The sequence below is a fragment of the Populus nigra genome, chromosome 10 (assembly GCF_951802175.1).
Source record: "Populus nigra chromosome 10, ddPopNigr1.1, whole genome shotgun sequence".
In the NCBI taxonomy this organism is placed as follows: Eukaryota; Viridiplantae; Streptophyta; class Magnoliopsida; order Malpighiales; family Salicaceae; genus Populus; species Populus nigra.
This window is the reverse complement of record NC_084861.1, coordinates 6,642,884-6,662,406: the sequence shown is the minus strand read 5'-3', so window position 1 is coordinate 6,662,406 and position 19,523 is coordinate 6,642,884. Positions and strand designations below refer to the sequence as shown.

The window sequence follows — 19,523 nt, the reverse complement described above, 5'->3', positions numbered from 1 at the left end:
AACATATTGAGAATTATCCTGGTCATGCATCCAATGAGGCTTTAGAATTAATAAATATTTTATAAGCAAAAAACCATACCAGTTATAAACACACACCAGAACTAAAGGCGATCTTTATATTTTCAAATCCATTATTGCTTTGCTCATAAAAGTAATGGTGGCTTACCAATAAATATTATGAACACCAATTATGACTGTTTAGTAATTAAATTATTTATTTTAAAAAAAAAGTAGAAAAGATATAAAAGTTAAGAAAATCCAACTACAAGATATAAATTTAAATTTTTAATCAATTAAATATTAAAAAATTAAATTAAAAAAAAATAATAAAAAATAACTCAAGCTAACATGTCAAATCCAAGTAAAAAATATTAATAAAAATATAAAAAAATAAATCAATCTAAATAACCCATAAAACTTATAAATCAAGTTAGGATAAATCTATAAAAAATAAAATATTTTTAAAATTTTGAATATCAAAATGCAAAAGATTATTGCTATATTGAAATGTCAAGTACTTTTAAATATATGCTAATAATAATATATATGTTAAAAAATCTAATACCGTTGATTTTTTAGTGAAAAAGGGAATCACATTCTTTGTATCCGAAAGGAAATAATACTAGTTTAGGATTTGTGAGGATGGTAAAGAACGTCGGCAGCGCACCAAATTGACTGGGGCTGTCCAAGGTGAATGATCAATAAAAAAACAAAGAGGTATATGTCATCGTGACATTCTCAAAATCAAAAGCCATTTGCAGACACAAATTACAAGCTATTGAAAACGGAAAAACACACAAACAGGCAAGAATGGAGGGGGAAATCAAGAACTTGATCAAGGCATCTCTCTCAGTTTTGGCATCTTTAATCTACTGTCATTTCATATCATCCAAGATCCCAAAAGGTAAGCTTAGGCTTGTCTCTCTCCTTCCCATTTTCTACCTCTTCATAACCCTTCCTCTCTTCTTCTCCTACTTATTTCCAAATACTATTGCCTCTTTGTTCATCTCCTGGTTAGCCAATTTCAAGCTTGCCCTCTTTGCCTTCGATCACGGTCCGCTTTCATGTGACCAATCCAACTCCCTCCTTCAATTCATCTCTAAAGCTCTCCTTCCCATCAAAATAAAGCAAAATGAAAAGTACCCATCTTCTCAAACACCCCAAAACCCACCGAAATTAGCTCTGAATTTGGCGACGAAAGTCTTGCTTTTTACCATCTCAGTTGGCGTGAATGATTACAAGGGCAGGTTTCACCAAAAATTGGTCCTTGCTCTATACTGTTGCATGGTATACTTGTTGGTGGACATAATTTTTGGTGTATTCAACGCTACGGTACATGCCATACTACACATGGAGCTAGAACCACCGTCCAATGAGCCTTATTTGTCAACATCTTTGCAAGATTTCTGGGGCAGAAGGTGGAACCTCATGGTAACAAACCTACTGCGCCATACCGTATACAAACCCGTGAGGTCTTCTTTGGGATCCTTGCTAGGTGAGTGGGCCCCGCTCCCGGCAGTGGCGGCTTCTTTCCTAGTCTCCGGTCTCATGCACGAGCTCCTATTTTACCGCGTCACACGCGCAAGCCCTTCATGGGAAGTCACGCTGTTCTTTGTGCTGCAAGGGGTGTGCTTGGTCGTGGAGCTTGCTATGAAGAGGTGGTTTGGGGGTAGATGGCAGCTGCATTGGGCGGTTTCAGGGCCATTGACGGTGGGGTTCGTAATGATGACAGCCATGTGGCTATTCTTTCCGCCACTAATTAGATCGGGTGCCGACGAACATGCCATCGAGGAGTGCAAGATGTTTTTTCACTTTGTGAAAGAAGAGGGGCTAAAATGGATAGGAAAGTTAATTTGATGCTGTATTTCTTACATTGCATAAAATTGTATTTAACCTCTTTCGACTTTTGTGCTGGGAAACTTTATTAGTGTGGCAGAGGATCATTCATTTTTTCTTCCATCTATTATTGGGCTCCACTAGCATTCGTTATTTATTTTTTTAAATCATATTTTGTTTTTTTTATTATTATTACCTATTTAGCTCCACCATTATATTTAATTAATTACTAATTTTAAATTTTATAGAATTAATTGAAATATACTCAAGTTTTGAATATCTATATTATTTAAAAAGATAATTACTAATAAACCATTCACATTGGAACTGTTTTCTTACATCCCTAACACTTAATTTTCAGGGTGTTTGGTATTACGGTAGCGCTGTTGTGATCATAATTTGAAAAAAATTGTTTTATACTTTTAATTAAGGTTGATTTAAAAAAATATATGTTTAGTTAAAAAATTGAGGTTATAAAATAATATATATATATATATATATATTGATGGTTTTTAATTTAAATATTGTAAATTTAACTATTACTATTATATCATGAAATAAATAATACTTTATATAAAATATTTTTTATTGTTCCATTAAATTATTTACAATTTCATTACGTACAAAATTCATTCGATAAGAACTACAGTTTCCATGATTTTTTGAGCGTACAATAAAATTAGGTAAAATATTATCAAGAATAAAATTGAGACAGTACGAGTAAATTTAATTTATCTTAAACTAAATTTTTAAAAAAATAAAAAAAATTTATTATTCATATTCATGTGAACAGTGTAAGTATTTACTAATTTATGTAAACAGTATGAGTGAAATCACTATACTAGTTTTTTGAGAGAATTAAACTGTTTATTTTAATGAATAATGTGATGATGAGGTATGGCTTCATTGTTTAGTGATTTCTCCTATACGAGAAGCATCTATGTTTTTTCTTTAATCAAATGATAATATGTAATGATTATGGATGAACTTCACCGACAACAACATTACCAATGACCTCAATAAATCAAACTAAACACAACTGTAAATTAAAATATTACGGAATACTATCGTGGTGGTCGGTTGATATATATATATATATAGATATATATACACAGACTTATTTTATTTATATTCTAGATCACAGAGAACAGGCATTTTTAAAGTCCACGTGGAGGTTGGCGGCCACAAAAAAACAAAAGTATGTCGAATATTTATAGATACAGTGAAATTTGATGTTCAACTTGGAGAATCATAGACTAATTAACAAAAAAATCAAAAACCCGAGATGAAATTACTGTAGACACGGTACTGCGAGCATAGACTCCGTCTAGTGTGGACTTTAACAGTGTAGTGACTGTTTTGCCATTTAATTATGAGAAGACTCAATTGTATTAGTAGCCATCAGGAGGGTTTTTGCCTCCTTTTTGGGGTTCTTACTTCAGCCTACTTTGGCTTTTCCATTCCTTTCTTTCTGACACCATAATAGTTTTTTTTTCTTTTTTTCTTTTTTACACAAGGAAAAAGAAAGGGAAGACAAGAGGAGGGCTTGGAGAGAGAAGTTCGGAGCCTCTTGAGACAACAAAAAAAAAAAAAAAAAAAAAGAGCAACTGGGATCGTTTCTTACCCACATGAACATTAATGTAGGAGTCTTGTTTTTTTACTTGAGTTTTGGGTTTTATTTGGGTGGTAAACATTGTTTTTTTTTTTTGGGTTGTTTTTCTAGTTCCTTTAACTATTTTGTAGGCAAATCTGATGTGTGGGTTTTAACACGAAAACTGATTTTAATGGGTCTTTGTTGATTTTAGAGGTGATTCGTTTGCTTCTGCATGCTATTTATTTTCTTATAAAAAAAATACCAGTTCCAGTTCCAGTTGTTGAAGTTAATCAGTTTTTGGGTTGTTCTTACATGCTATGCAAGGATCACTCACACTTCTATTTCGGGTGCCTATTTGTTCAACAGGGAGTGGAATTGGCAAATATGGTCATTTTTTATTGGAGAATATGTTGACACATATTATGAAAAATTGTTTCGGGAACAAAAATCATGAACGATAAATAAAATGTATTTAAAAAAAAATTAAGAGACTAATATAAACTAAGACATTTAATATTACAGTACAGATAACTTATCTGATTGTATCTAATAAATTTATTAATTAAAATTAATTTATAATAGAAATTAACATACAAAAATTTATTAAATAAAGTAAGTGAAAAAAACACCATGTAAGGTTTAATATATTAAAAATAATATAAAAAAATACACACTGAATCTATATAAAATATATAACAGAAAAACATTATAAATGAGTAATACTAACCTTTAGAAACAATAAAACACCCAATATAACTCAACAATATTTGCTATTTCAAAAAGGTTAAATAAGGCAAAAAAAAAACATAAAGAAGGGGAACTAACTAAAACATATATATAGAAATTACTTTACAAAAAACATATAAAAAAAGGTATTAAAAAAAATCATTAAAAAAGAAGAAGAAATGAATGAGGTTAGAATAGTATTTTTGGTTGTATGAAAAGACACCAAAACGAATCTACATGCGCCTTATAATAGCATTTTTAGTTGCTTAAATCAGTCACATGCGTCGTTTAAATATGACAGAGCGATTAAAGCAATCCCAACACACGCCAATAATTTTTTAAAATATTTTTAATTTATTAAAAGATAAAATTAACCCTTAATTTACCTCATAACAACAACAAAAAAAATATGCAATAACAAAAGTCAAAGGCATAAGAAATTAAACCCTTAGGGCAAGGAGGCATTTTGATTGTGCAGGTGAAAAGGATAAGACAAGAACACCCTTCTTTTGCAATCAGAGTATTTTTTGGTATATAAAAGCAAATTGATTATTTTACTGTACATTTATAATTAAAAATACAAATCTACTTCTTTATAACACCCAACAATATGACAATTTATTATGCAATCTAAAAGATAAATACCTATTATGCCCTCGGTTAATTTAAAAATACCAAAATATCTTTATTACACGATTATTAACATAAATCTTTTTTATTTATATTTAGGGCAAGACAATAAAATCTTTCCTCTCGTCTACAATGAAACATATCTAGGAAAACAATGAATTCACCATCCTTTCAGTTTTTTTTTTTAACAGTCAAGGTAAAGTGGCATTTAGAAAAGTCGCAATAAACATAAATTTAATGCTATTTGTAAATGCCTTGATTTATCAAATTTCAGAGGCATTTATTTTTAGTTTTACCCGTGTTTATTTTATTTGCCTCTGTAATATATAGTTTTTAGGGAGAATATATATAAAAAAAGTTATATCGTATAAAGGGTGATAAGGATCTTAGTGGTATATGCTGATGCCATTAAAGCCCTTCATAATTGCCATTAAAGGGCAATGTGTTGCCCTAACATTCACTATGGTCTTCTTCGTATCCTTCAAACCTCACGCTTAGGGATTTTTATTTTCTTTTCTATTTTTTCCCTCAAGAGGCGTCGTGAATGGCTGATGCAGTGTCAGGCCACTAAGAGAAAAGGTCCAAAGGAGAAGAAAATGGCCACAAGCACAAAAGTTATCGGTGAACAGACCTTAAGAGAGCGAGTTGACTCGGGGCTCCACCTGTGAGGCCAAGCTCACCTGGTACTATCAGCTAATGGGTTGCCACGAGAACTGTTTAGTCTCGATCCTCCCTGCTCTACCAATGTCAAATTAGAGAAGTGGATCAAAACTTTTGGAACTAAGTAACTAAGTTGTCTGAGGATACGAGGATATTGCAATGATTGTTTTATAAAGTGGTTTTTTATAAATATATTAAAAAATTATATTTTTATTTTTTAAAATTATTTTAATATCAACACAATTAATTTTAAATAAAAAAATCAAAATCTATCCACACGGAACGAAATGCCAAACGGGGTCCTCGTGATAGGGACAATGAGGTCCGAAAAACTTGTCTGAATATTGATTCAAAGTATGGATTTCATTCATTAAGAGCACATCGCTGCAGCTGTCTTGCTGCTAAGTGGAAATGGGTTTGAAAGCAGCAGTTCCATTCGTGGGGATGGTAATGGCAGAGTGTGCACAAGTTGGGCTAATGATTTTAAGCAAAGCAGCCATGTCAGATGGCATGACCAATTTCATCTTTGTCCTTTACTCCAATGCCCTCGCTTCCCTCATTCTTCTCCCTTGTTCTTTCTTCCTTCACAGGTATTCTACTTTTCATTGCATCCCATGCGCTATTATTAAATAAAAGTTGTTTCTCTTTCTTGGGTTTCAAATTCCTTGATTAAATAATTTGTCAGATCAGAGAGACCTCCACTCACCTTCCCTATTCTCTGTGGATTCTTCTTGCTTGGTCTATTTGGGTATGCGATTTTAATTTATTTTGATTTTGTTTGATTGAATCTTTATTGCTTTATTTGGTTTTGATTGGGATGATTTGCTATGTTTGTTCAGCTGGTTGGCGCAGATATTTGGGTATGCGGGGATTAACTTGAGCTCTGCTACACTTGGCACTGCCATGCTCAACCTCATTCCTGGTCTTACTTTCATACTTGCCGTTGCTTTCAGGTTAACCTCTCCTCTTGATTTTGCTTACTCACTGAATTTGATTTCCATGAATTATGATGAACTTTTAAAGTAGAATTGACGTCCATATTTCCTTTCTTTTCTATCGGTGAGTATGATATTATCTGGTATTTCATGAAACTAACGGCATTTAAATATTTAATTCAGATGGAAAAAAAGTCAGGTCCGTGCATGTTGATACTGTTGATTTTTATAGCTAGTAGATAAAAAAATTCTTATCGGATTTTGGGGGCAGGCAGCATCCAAAGATATCCAACTTCTGATTAGTTAAAAGTTAAAGCAGCTCAAATTTAATTTCCAGTCACTTGGAAAACCTATCAAGAAGGCTGACCAGGTCATATTGGAGTAATCAGAATCCTGTTTTGAGCCTTGAACACAATGCTGGGGAAAGATAAATTCCTCAATCACTTAGAGAACTTTTGGAGAACGTGTCTTTCAAGAGCTATTGACAAACCTGTAGAAGGAATACTATTAGTAGCAATAGCCATGTTGTAGGGCTTGGAAGCTGGAACAAGAAATTTTTGAATCATTATCACTACGTCTGATTTTTTCTTCTCTTTTTCTTTAAATATGCTCTAGGCTCAACAATAGCAGTTCTAGCTTTTTTCGATCCAGTAATACACACTAGGAGCTTGCATCTGAGGGGCCCTTTCCAGGACAGGTCCTTATTGTTTTCCCTCAGATCCTATTTATATTGGATGGTTATAGATTCATTGTGATTTTTCATCACAAGAAAGCTGGAGTGGGAGATTTTCTCTTAGACATCGTTGGAACTTGCAACCTACTTACTAATGGTCGGGCTAGTAAAGAAGGGTACTCAGATCGTGTCATGGAGGAAGCCTGCAGGTTATTATGGATCTTACTTTAATTAGTGATTCAGCAGAGAGATTCACCTAGTTTACTTCATTTTGTGCATGAGATTATGGCCTGAGTTTTTTCAAAGGTTTTTATTGGTTTTTGCAAAATCATTGTTTTCTAGGGTATTCTCCTAAATAATGGCAAGCCCTTTTTTGAGGAACCAGTGCTTCTACAAGTTAGAGCAGCTTTCTTAGGTTGGCAATGGAAAATATCAACTTCAGTTGGGTTTTCCATTTTACAACTTCTATTCCATCTTTCACTCAACAAAAATTCTCTAAGAATGAAGTTATTAAAATTAGACAGAAATTTATCCTTGTACAATTAATTTCCTTTTTATGTTGGCAAAGAACCATTAGGGTGGAGCTTGTCTGTTGTCGCTTAACTCTCCATTGCTCTCCCTTGACATTGGAATCTGATTTTCTTTTCTTTTCTTTCCTTATGTTTTTGCTGTTTTGTATTTGTTTCCATTTTGTCCAGAATTTCTATTGTCAAAAGGAAAATAAAAACAAAACAAAAGTGCTGCTCTCTAATAGAGCTGAAATACTTGATTAAGACAAGTAGCGAAATTTTTGCTGACTGGAGATGCTACTGGGAAATAGGATTGAAATAAATTAGCATAAACATTACATGGGTGTAAATCTATTTGACTGGTTGTCTCAGGATGGAGAAACTTGACTGGAGGAGCTCCAGTGCCTTAGTTAAATCAACGGGAACAATAGTATCGGTTGCAGGGGCATTCATTGTCTGTTACTATAAGGGCCCCCCACTTCTGATGGCACCCTCTACTTCAAACTTGCCTCATGAGCTTCTCTCGCAGCAGCAAAATTGGATTTTTGGAGGACTGCTCCTTGCAGTTGATTGTGTTATGGCTTCTGCATGGCTAATTATACAGGTAATGTTTATTAAAAATCTCAAAGGAAAATGAAAACTAGTTTCAACAGTTACAGAAAAAGAATTTCTAACTAATGTTCTTCATGTTTCAGGCATTGATCCTTAAGAAATATCCAGCAGAGCTTATTGTTGTCTTTTTTTACTGCTTCTCTGTGACCATTCTGTCTACAATAGTTTGTTTGTTTATGGAGAGGGACCCTGGTGCTTGGAGTTTAAAACCTACTGTAAGATGGATTGCTGTTGTGTATTCGGTAAGCAGTGGAAAAATCTTCATATTTTTCATGCAGAAAAAGACATAATAATCTGCTATCTACATGCTTAATCTCTTTTGCACCTACCAATGCAAGCTTTAATATTGTGAATTTGTGTAAGCAATTTTGGTTCTCATTCCTACTTGGCTTCTCTGAATGATGTCTGTTTTTCTTTAACTTGAAAATAGTGACTTAAAACTTTAATAAGTTGTAACGCAGGGAGTTTTCGGCTCTGCATTCCAAGTTGGCGTTTCTACTTGGTGCCTGCAAAAGACGGGACCTGTTTTTGTTGCAATGTTCAAGCCCTTGGGAATTGTCATCGCAGCCGCTGTTAGTATCATCTGCTTAAGGGATACTTTGTATCTTGGAAGGTATATTTTCTTTTTTCTATTTTTGTTTGAAGGTGGTAATAGGTTTGATATTTTATCATGCTGCCAAGTTGGTTCTATTCCTACCTTGTTATATTATCTCTCTCTATAATAAAGAGAAGACACAAGGACACATCATTTACTATCCTAGTTGAAATATTTAGTTTGGTCGGTGCAACTGTGATTGTCATCGGGTTTTATTCGGTGATGTGGGGAAAAGCCAAAGAAGAAAAGGTGGGAGTGGATGATGGGGTAAGGAGCTTTGAATCAAGCAGCCAAAAGGTCCCGCTCCTGCAAAGCCATACAGAAGAAACATGGTAGTTTTGTACAGCAAATGAAAGAAAGGTAATTTCAATTCTCTTTACCTACAAATCATACCCATGCATGAATGCATACACAAAAAACAAGCGCTCGCACCACATTTGATCGAGACACAAGCCTGCTTGTAAGCACATTGAAGGCACCCATGTTAAAAGCTGCCCTTGCATTATTTTGAAAATTGAGTGGTTCAGGATTTCATTACCTGGCTTCTTTTATCCTTAATTCGTACCCTATTTCTTATTCAACTGAGTTTGTGGATTGTACCAAAACACATGCACCACAGTATAGTAGCATCTGGTTACTTAATGTGGAATAGGTTTGGGTTTGGATTGGAGCTGCTTGCGTAGAACCAGCCAAAAATATTCCTTATATGATCTGGGGTTTATTGGCGTATTTTACCCCTAAAATATGGATTTGGTAAAATAAGGCCTGGACTACCGATTTGATAGATAATTTTATGGGTGATCAGTGAGTAAGTAGTTGTATTGTATTAGTTATTCTTTGAGTCTATTTTAAAAAAATAAAAACATACAACTAGGATAGAGATATTCTAGGCGGAGATATTCTTATTATTTTCTGTAGGTCATGAATTTTATATTTTTTCTTCTTTGTGTGTTTCTTTCTTTAAAATGAGCTCAAAAAATAATTACCAGGATGCTGCTAGTTATTCCCTAAGCACCGCAAAATCTTTCAATTTGATCTATTGTATTTTCAAAATATAATTTTTTGGGAAAATCAGGGCATGTCGACAAATTTGACCTTGATACTAACTGTTAAAGTTTGATCATTAGTCAATGTTATAAACAACGCTGTTTCGAAGAAATTCAATTTTTTACTGATAAAATAATTAGAAAATATTTTTCTTCATTTCTGTCAATGTGTCGGTATCATTTTCTAGTATTGTTCTTTGTTTCTTCCTTTTTATAATGAGCTGTACAAAGTCATTGAGTGAAAGCTGTGTTTGAATTTACGCATGATAACATCTCATGTTTCTTATATGTCTATAACAGGAGGAGGAAGAAGTCCAGAAAAAATAATATGTTAAATGCATGAACACGTCAGTTTCTGATAATGTAGAGATGAGAGATATCAGCTTGTGGAATGACCAATGTATTTAGACACTTGGGTCGTGAGCTCAGTAAGGTCAGCCCCTCCTTCAGTGGGATGATTAATGTCGAGGAGGAGTAGAGCCGGAACCCAACAGCAATGCACAGGGTAAGCTCACTTCCTAAAAAGGGAAAGAAATTCATCCTCGTGAAATATCTGTTGAAAATCTCCACATTTATTGGATTGTTAATTAACAATTATGTATTGTTCTCTCACCTATTGGGGTGTTTGGTAGCGCGGTTCAATTATACTTTTTAAAAAAAATTGATTTTTTTTAATTTGTTTTGTTTTTTTGTGTTTTTAAATCGTTTTGATATACTGTTGTCAAAGATAAATTTTAAAAAATAAAAATATTATTTTGATGCATTTCCAAACAAAAAATTTCTACCATCGTCCCCAGTACCCACAATGTATGAGACCATACCATGAGCACCAATATAATTAAATATGTAAGATATCACGAAGGCAGAATTTGCACGCGTGATCCACAGGTTGCTCTCACCTAATGTAGTAATGTTTGAGATCGTTTTATTTTTTACTACATGAGCATGATTTCTTGAAATTCTGAGTTTTTAAACCATTTATCACGCTCAAAATTAGCAATGTTTTGCAAAATGACCGCAGCCCGTGCTCCTTTCCCCTGTATATTAATGATTTTGATGGATAAAATCGTACTAATTTCCTAATGAGATTTTATTAATATTTTCTTTTTTCTATTAATCTTATACGTGAACTATAGGTTATTTAGATCCAGACCTCATCTTTTACACTATTTGTAGCGAGACTACAAACAAATGAAATGTATTAATTATTACCACGAATTCATTCATACCAAATTATCAATTTTAAACCCCAATCATCGCTAAAATTCAGAGTTTCAAGGCTTAAAACTAAAAGATAAAATACAAATTTCTGTAATTTACTTAAATTCGAAGAAATGATTTTTGGAACTTTGTTTGCAAGGTGTTTTAGCAGTCTTCTAAGTTAATTTATTGGTCAAAAGTTCATCATTCAAATATTATGATTCAAAAAAGAAAGAGGGTGTGTCTATTAATATGATGTATAGCGGATAGCGATTATAGGGGTGTTTGAGAATATAGTAGTGGTTGTTTTTTAAAATGTTTTTTTGCTTGGAAATGTATTAAAAAATATTTTTATTATTTTTAAAAAATTATTTTTAACATTAGCATATTAAAATGATTTAAAACATAAAAAAATAAAAATTAATTTAAAATAAATAAAATTTTATTTTTTTAAAAAAATATTTTTAAAACGCAAAAACATATAGTTTTATATTTACATTTTAACCCAATTAAATAAATCCTTCCTATTCATCCCCGACGACTCGAGCAAATCGAGAATCTCACATAGAATATGTGATGTCATGTTGAAAGTTTCCAAAACCCTATAGATTACCCTAAAGAAAACTATAGGCTCGAGGTTGCTTCAAGAAACAATATAATTAATGAGATTTAAGGCTGATGTAAAAACAGATAGATTTTATATACGAGCAATAATCTTTTAGGTTCATAAAAAAAAAAAAAAAACTATTTTGGTGAATAATATCTTGGTTACCTAAACTCTTCCCGCGATCATTAATATCTGCAATCTATTTGGTGTGATTTTACTTCCAGAGGCCAATATATATTGAAGCCCCATCTAAAAATCTAAAACAATATGATCACCAAGCTTCCAAAAAAAGAAATGATATTTAATGTCATGTTGCTAAATCCAACTTTGTAAGTTTGGGAGAGGTTTTGCTACTGCTTTTTAATATTTTTCAAAAGAATTTTTTACTTAAAAAAATATTAAATTGATATTTTTCTAATGTATATTTAGAATTGTGGTGCAAGATGCTTTTCAAAATAACTTTTTATTTAAAAATATATTAAAATAATTTTTTTAATATTTAATTTTTAATATTAGCATATCAAAATTATTAAAAAACAAAACATCAATCTAATATTTTTTCAAGTTAAAAATATTTTAAAAAAACATCAAAGAATAAAAGTAAGAGAGTGTTCTTACACATTTGCATGAAAATAATTTTTAACATTTAAAAGAATAAAAAAATATAAAAAAATTAATTTTAAATAAAAATATTTTATAAAAAAATCATTTCGATGGCAAAAACAAACAATTGGTAGCATGGGTCAATGTGCTTGTCTTGGTAAACTTCAATTTTGCTCATATAAATGCATCAAAATTCCAATTCTACTCTATAGTTATATTTTTCAATTTTATACCAAAATTTTTTAATATGTTTCAATATTCCCCATAACGGTTAAAGAGCTAACGAAATCTAATTGAAAGATCACTTTTTTTTCATCGTTTTCTTAACACACACACACACACACACACACTGAAGAAAAATCATAGAAAAAGCGGGCTCGTCATTAAATTGCATCAGGTATTTAACCCTCAAAAATAAATAATATTCAATTTATTTTTCCTACGAGATAACATTGAAAATTATTAAGCTGTAAAGGCAGAGTTGGAATCCTCATCAGTCTGTAAGGATAAATACATAACTTACTCTTGCTGTAATAATGTGTATTTTCCCAAAATAAGTTATTTTTAAATCTTATTTCTTAATCCAAAGGTACATTTTGCCGAAAACACCACATGAGCAACCCCTTCTTTGCTTGTACCCCAACTTTAAAGTCCACGAAATCATCAGAAGGTAAGTAGGCAATACCCAACTTTTTTCTTTTTCTTGGAGCACATCTCTCCCCCAAAAACCCAGGTTGTTGGATGTTGTGGTTGAGTATTCTCCTATTCTTCCTACGCTTGCTCAATACGCACTCATCAGATGATTTTCCTAATAATATTGACTCACATTCTAGCAGCTAAACTTTATAATTATCCCCACTTTCGTCGTAAATTTTTTGTAGAAACATAAGAGTTCAATTCAAGTCAGCTGAAGTGGATTAATCTCTGGATTGTACATCTGTGACGTCCTACTTCCTGGGTTGTCATGCATTTTCATCTCCATTTACTTGTCTGTTTACCATTATACACTTCGATGCATTAATCTTTAATTAAGCAGAGGTTAAATTTACCCAAGGAAGACCATTATGCCTTTCGGATTAGTCTCAGCATGGAACAAGCGACGGAGAAGCAAGTCCCAAGATCACTCGGACCCTTGTACGTCCTCCTACTCTCTTCTTCTTTTGATAACCTCCAAAATTTCTCACCCAATTTTGCTAATTTAAAAACAGCAGTTTCATATTTTGAAAATTTGTGCACCCACTTTCCAGGGGTTTATAAACCTGTGGAGTTTTGGCAACTTGAAGATCAAGCAACTCAAACCATAAAGCGAAGCCATGGATCATCGGTTTTCACACTCAAGGAGATGGAAGAGGCAACGTGCTCTTTGAGTGAAAAAAATTTGCTTGGAAAAGGGGGATTTGGCCGAGTTTATAGGGGCATCCTGCGGTCAGGAGAGGTACTTCTTTCTAACAGAATTTTATCATGCTCGGAAAAAAAAACCTGTGATATGGTGGTTGTTTTTTAACACAAACATGATCGTTCAAATTAAAGTCTGTAATGACACTTGGGCTAAAATTCTGAACTTCCCAAATAGATATATAGCTGACGCATGCAGTTTTAGTTCCCAGCTCTTGGAAACCTTCAGCAAATTTAGTTCCTATATAATATAAAGAACAAAACAAAGAAGGGTTAAATCCAGTTTTAGAGAAACATACAAACTTGCTTCTCTTCTGTAATCTGAAGGTTGTAGCAATCAAGAAAATGGATCTGCCAGCATTCAAAGAAGCTGAAGGGGAAAGGGAGTTCCGTGTAGAAGTTGACATCTTGAGCAGGCTCGAGCACCCAAATCTGGTTTCCTTGATTGGATATTGTGCTGATGGGAAGCACAGGTTTCTGGTGTATGAATATCTGCAAAATGGGAATCTGCAGGATCATTTAAATGGTCAGTTTATCACTCAAAATCCTATTCTCATTCCCCACTTGTTAATTGCACATCTAGTAATCTGCATCTGAATTCTAGGATTTGGAAAAGCAAAAGTAGATTGGCCCTCGAGGTTAAAAGTGGCACTCGGAGCAGCAAGGGGACTTGCTTATCTACATTCAAGTTCTGTTGGCATACCAATTGTCCACAGAGATTTTAAGTCCACCAACATTCTTCTAAATGAAAATTTTGAAGCAAAGGTAACAATTATGAGTCTTTCTAATAATCTCAACTAACCCACAAATGCTTATGTCCCATATTACCAGGGAGGTTCATAATTACTGCTGATAAAAAAATTATTACTTACAAATATCACAATGGAAAGCATATAGTTAAACTTTGTATCTCTATCCTTTACAGATATCTGATTTTGGTCTTGCGAAGTTGATGCCGGAGGGCCAGGAGACATTTGTGACTGCAAGAGTTCTCGGAACATTTGGGTATTTTGATCCCGAGTATACATCAGTAAGCACTTTTATTTAATTTCTTGATTGCATGTCTAAACAGCGATTACTGTTGTTTAACAACAATTTCTATTTATTTTCATGAATAAACTCGTAATAAAGATATAAGGCTCATGTTTAGCCATCACAATAATACCTGTTTAACATATTTAGCCATGGCCAGTTTGCAACCTCACTTAAGCATGGTGATTAGACAGGCATGTACTAGGAAGAAATGTTTCTTGATAGCTAAGGAATTATGAGTTCTAACTAGACGAACCTAATTAGCCTTAAGAGTTAACTACTCACTTCTTGGATAGACTAGTTTGAGTTGTGCCGCCTTACTTGCAAATAAAATCTAAAGCTCCCAAGAAACACAAGCAAGGAACAAACGAAATTAGCAACTCTACAGAACTTGTTAGCTGTTGAAGATACGCTTTATATCTTACAACTAATAAAGAAAGCAGGAAATTTGAACCCGCATTTCCAACAACTTTGCATTAATTGTCAGATCTAAGTAATCTTTATCCAAAAATATTGTGCTAAACTATGCATTTAGACAAACTAAAATTTATCCTCACAGCTTTCTTTGGCATTATTTCTGGTTCATTTGAAACTACAAAGTCAAACAAACCTAGTTATCAGTTGTGCAAACTCCAAGACAATTACAGTGCTTCCTGCAATAATAAAACTCTTGGGTTTGTGACCAAACAGTGCATGTTCTGATGTTCACATTTTGTTTATCAAATAAATACACAAATGCTGAAGATTCTTTCCAGATTCTCTTTCAGGAACGTTTACACCACAAACTCTCTAAACTCAGCCTGCCTAGAATCACATTAATCACCACCCAAGTTCTACTCTTGAACAGAACATTTTCAATAAAAAGCAGCATGATAAAACAAATTATCCTTCAGGGCAAGGATCTGAGAATCTCTGACAAACATCAAGCAACAGCTAGTTTGATTTTGAACCAAGTACGATGAAAACTCATCTTTCTTCATTATCAACTTAACTCAACTTAGTTAGGCACCTAGGCCTTGAAATCCTCGATCCCTAATTAGTTGGAGTCTACGCCTTAGATGAAGTCAGAACTATTGCAGAACAATCTTCAGTCCTGAATAGTACTTTTTGCTGCTTAGCTTGATTTGCAAGTCGGATCTGAGGATTAGCCCGTTTCTTTTAATGGCAGACAGGGAACCTCACTTTACAAAGTGATGTTTATGCATTTGGAGTGGTTCTTCTTGAGCTCTTAACTGGACGTCGAGCAGTGGACTTAAACCAGGGACCGAGTGATCAAAACCTTGTCCTACAGGTACGACAAATTCATCCCAACAGATTTTCTGCTATAGTTTCGAGGATAAGATAAGATTAGCCATGATCATAACTGAAATACTAATTAAATGATCCTTTACGTTTCAGCTTAGGCATATTTTGAATGATCGGAAGAAACTACGCAAGGTAATTGATCCAGAGCTTAGTCGGGGTTCATACACATTGGAATCTATAGCCATGTTTGCCAACCTGGCTTCACGCTGCATCCGCATTGAGAGCAGCGAGAGACCCTCCATGGCCGAATGTGTGAAAGAACTCCAGACAACTATTTATATAAATTCAAAACCCATCGGCATGGGCATGATGGCTTTCAAAATGGTCTAATAAAATCCCAATGGCTCGTCAGCATTGAAAGTGTCACATCAACAATAAAGATCCTTTATTTTTGCTTCATTTGGTTACTAAAACTTGGAAGGTAACAGACCTATGATTTTAAAAGTGTAAGCGCACAACAAAGAAAATGATTCATTCTGGAGAAAGGATTCTGGTAATTTAACAACTACAGCAGAATTTAAGGTGGACCAAAAAACATGGTTTTAAGGTAAAGAACTTGAACCATAAAAATGTAGAGAGCAAACAACTGAGAACCTTCAATCAGCAAGAAACATTATTTGTATATCTGGTTGTGTTTAGCATCAACATTTCGCTTTAATTATTTTTTCCACTTAATGACAACTTTTGTATATTATGTCATGTTGAAATATGGAGAACACATTCTTCAGCTGATAAAAGTTGTAATATGGCAGGTTCCAATGAGATTTCATAACCAAATTTAGAGGCACTGGATTCCTTTTTTTTTCTTGTTTAACTTTATGTCCCAGCTTAATCTTAAACATATTAACATTCTGCCTTTCATATGTTTGATGCAGATTACCTGTAGCACTATAGGTTTCCCCGTAAATATGATAAATTACAAGGAGATGCCAGACCATCGGATTGAATTCCTGGCCAAAATCAACCAAATTGGATAATCACCGCAAGCTGGCCAGACTATACCCTGAAGGACCTGAACCAGAATCCAAATCTTGAATAAGGATAGTGCAGCGGACAATAATTCAAATATAGTAACAACAAGCAGAAAAGGCTTGAAAACAAAGATGTTCATGAGATTGATGAGAAAGTAAAGAAACGAAGTAGATGATAAACAAATGCAATTGACATGCAGGGGAGCTGCGTGAAAAATTGTGTCCAGTCAAGACAGTGTCTGATGTACCTCAGAAGCATACGTCATGACTTCAACCTATCCAATTGTGAAGATAATTCCGTATCAGAGCCTGAAATATCAAGTTCGGAAGGATTTTTTAAGACTGAAAGTTTCTTGCACATCAAATGTTTGCGCCTCTGCAACATCAATAGGACCCTTATGCTATCGGTTTTAACAATATTGTAACCTGCTTTTGTATACATGTTGAGGGGGGCCAAATCAATCATTCTGCAGTGCAAGTACACGTCTCGCATACTACTCATCTGAGAAATAAGTTCCTCACTTGCTTTCAGAAGATTCCAACCAATTCCCCTCCTGGAAGTTCCACGCGCATTAAATTAAACCACTCTAGTTCCACACACTGTACTTAGAAGCTGCAGGTATTGAAACTGGTCTAGTAGATTAGGGTCATCATGCACAGGTAATTAATTTACCAATAAACATATAAAATTGTAATAAACTGTACTGTGAAGAAGTGTGGATCATGGAAATGTCATGAAGGCATCGGCAAATTCATGCAGTCATAAAACAAGGCACCGCCTATCAAAGGAGACATAAATCCAAAAATCTTAAACTACACTTTGTGATATTAAAGTAACAAAGGTTATCCTCTTCTAATTCTCTCAACGGGTAATGTTATAATATATTAAAGCATCATCCTCTATCAATTTGATCTAACTTTTGGTGTTGTTTAATTAGTTAGCACGTTAAAAAGTTGTGTTTGTGCTGGTAGAACTAGAACGCAAGAAAAAGAAAAGATGAAATAGCTAAACCATATTCGGGCATGAATGCAAGTAAGATTTTCGAATTCCAGATGTCTATCTCTAAATTATCCTCATAAATCCTCGCCTGCTTAAAATCCAATCCATAACGAAGACTTGAATGGACATGTTATCAACCTTCCTGAAGTTATTTTTTGTACATGAAAGATTTCAGTGATCCTGTGGTTTCACAATCACACATTCTCAAACTTAGTTGTAACTAATCAGAACAAAGAACGGTCGTTGGTTGAGAGTTAATGTTTACGGAAGGTTCCCATTAGTCATAAATTAATACGAGACAAAATTCAAAAGATTAACAAGAAATGTCTATTTTCCAAGTAAGAGTACAATTGCCATATTTTCACTACAAATTCCTAGTTCTAAGCACCAAACAAAAAGAAAAAGTAAAAGCAAAAATCAATTACCTACGAAGTGACTGTTTAACAGCCATGTTGCAAATGTAAGGAGCATTCTTTGGAGAGGTGGGCGTCGGAGGAGAAGTATTAGCACCCCTTTTGTCAAAACGAACCTCCACAGTCCCTGCCAACTCCTCGAGGTCCTCCTTTTCTTCTCCAGTATTCATCTCTTGTTTCCCTTTATAAAACCCAATAAGCGTAACGGCATGCGGCATTGCAGCTCTCCTTTCTATCAAGTACTGCTTCACCAAGTACCTCAACAAAGATACATAACCAACAGGCAACAACATAGACTCAACAAATGACTCTGCTAGCAATTTAACAGTTATATCCATTTCTTCTGGCTTCATAAGCCTAACACTCATAGACCCAGTTTCTAGTTGTTGATAATATCTGAAATTTTGAAGTGCGTTAAGCTTTTCAATCTCTTCATTGCTCAAGAACCTCCCTGTTTTATATGTATCCTCAAGGTATGAATAGGTGGTGGAAGCACTTGATGTTTCTGTTTCTGTTGATGTCGTCGCTGAGGATGAAGGAGAAGGAGAGGAACATTTTGAGGAGACACGGAATCTAGAGCTGAAATTGAAAGATTTGTGGAGAGAAAGGAAAGGGTGTTGTATATTTGAAGGTGAAAGAATTACGGGCAGTCTTTGGGATGGTTGTGAATCTGAGGAGAGAATGAGAGAAACTGAGACTGGGATTGCTGCAGCCATCGATAGATATACAGAAGAACGGTAGTTTGTTCAGTTCTGTTCTGTTCTTTATTTCTTTTTCTTTTTCTTTTTAATGAGATAAACAACAAGCAATATCATCGCCTTCGATCAAATCCAGAAAGTCGAGGAAGATTTTTTTAATTTCCTTTATTTAAAAAATTATTTGTTTTTGTTATGAGTTATTTTTTAAATTGTTTTTTATTTATAAAAAATATTAAATTAATCTTTTTATGTATCTTTTACATGATTTTAATATATTAATATAAAAAATATAAAAAATAACTAAAATTATATATTTTTAATTAAAAATATTTATAGAAAAAACATGTCACACTTTTTACTAAATGCACATAAATTATAAGCCGTGGGTTTCTTACAGCAAGCAAGCAGCATCATTGCCATCGATCAAATGCACAAAGGTTCGAGATCAATTGCGGTTATTAATTTTTAAGAAAGAGATTGAGG

At 33.6% G+C, this 19,523-nt stretch overlaps 4 protein-coding genes across 10 annotated transcripts; 3 read left to right on the top strand and 1 right to left on the bottom strand.

The window, feature by feature from the left end:
• Positions 1-634: 634 nt before the first annotated feature.
• On the top strand, positions 635-1,963 carry LOC133704795 (probable long-chain-alcohol O-fatty-acyltransferase 5). The gene has a single exon (XM_062129789.1). The coding sequence runs from the start codon at positions 811-813 to the stop codon at positions 1,855-1,857; it is 1,047 nt and encodes a 348-aa protein (XP_061985773.1). The 5' UTR covers positions 635-810; the 3' UTR covers positions 1,858-1,963.
• Positions 1,964-5,710: 3,747 nt separating this feature from the next.
• On the top strand, positions 5,711-10,428 carry LOC133704582 (WAT1-related protein At3g28050-like). The gene is made up of 8 exons (XM_062129458.1): positions 5,711-6,036; positions 6,132-6,194; positions 6,286-6,399; positions 7,936-8,167; positions 8,259-8,417; positions 8,637-8,788; positions 8,950-9,130; positions 10,117-10,428. Exons 1-7 carry the CDS (start codon positions 5,858-5,860, stop codon positions 9,104-9,106), a joined length of 1,056 nt encoding a protein of 351 aa, XP_061985442.1. The 5' UTR covers positions 5,711-5,857; the 3' UTR covers positions 9,107-9,130; positions 10,117-10,428.
• A 2,469-nt stretch (positions 10,429-12,897) lies between these two features.
• On the top strand, positions 12,898-17,131 carry LOC133706079 (probable serine/threonine-protein kinase PBL28). 3 transcript variants are annotated; one of them, XM_062131605.1, is made up of 8 exons: positions 12,899-13,360; positions 13,474-13,661; positions 13,949-14,147; positions 14,226-14,386; positions 14,547-14,651; positions 15,822-15,944; positions 16,052-16,090; positions 16,834-17,131. In XM_062131605.1, the coding sequence occupies exons 1-8, from the start codon at positions 13,291-13,293 to the stop codon at positions 16,933-16,935; spliced, it is 987 nt and encodes a 328-aa protein (XP_061987589.1). In that variant the 5' UTR covers positions 12,899-13,290; the 3' UTR covers positions 16,936-17,131. The 3 variants fall into 3 exon arrangements, with proteins under 3 accessions (XP_061987590.1, XP_061987589.1, XP_061987588.1); XM_062131604.1 differs by lacking the exon at positions 16,834-17,131 and having other exon boundaries at positions 16,052-16,357; XM_062131606.1 differs by lacking the exons at positions 15,822-15,944; positions 16,052-16,090 and having other exon boundaries at positions 12,898-13,360.
• LOC133706080 (GCN5-related N-acetyltransferase 5, chloroplastic-like) lies at positions 13,776-19,154 on the bottom strand. Of its 5 annotated transcripts, none has more exons than XR_009844432.1 (4): positions 18,355-19,151; positions 17,178-17,483; positions 16,839-16,970; positions 13,776-14,128 (listed from the first exon to the last, which is right to left on the bottom strand). XR_009844432.1 is itself a non-coding variant. In XM_062131608.1 (4 exons), the coding sequence occupies exons 1-3, from the start codon at positions 19,056-19,058 to the stop codon at positions 17,192-17,194; spliced, it is 879 nt and encodes a 292-aa protein (XP_061987592.1). In that variant the 5' UTR covers positions 19,059-19,154; the 3' UTR covers positions 16,723-16,970; positions 17,178-17,191. The 5 variants fall into 5 exon arrangements, 2 of the variants coding, with proteins under 2 accessions (XP_061987592.1, XP_061987591.1); XR_009844433.1 differs by having other exon boundaries at positions 13,776-14,113; XR_009844434.1 differs by lacking the exon at positions 13,776-14,128 and adding an exon at positions 15,289-15,972.
• Positions 19,155-19,523: the final 369 nt, after the last annotated feature.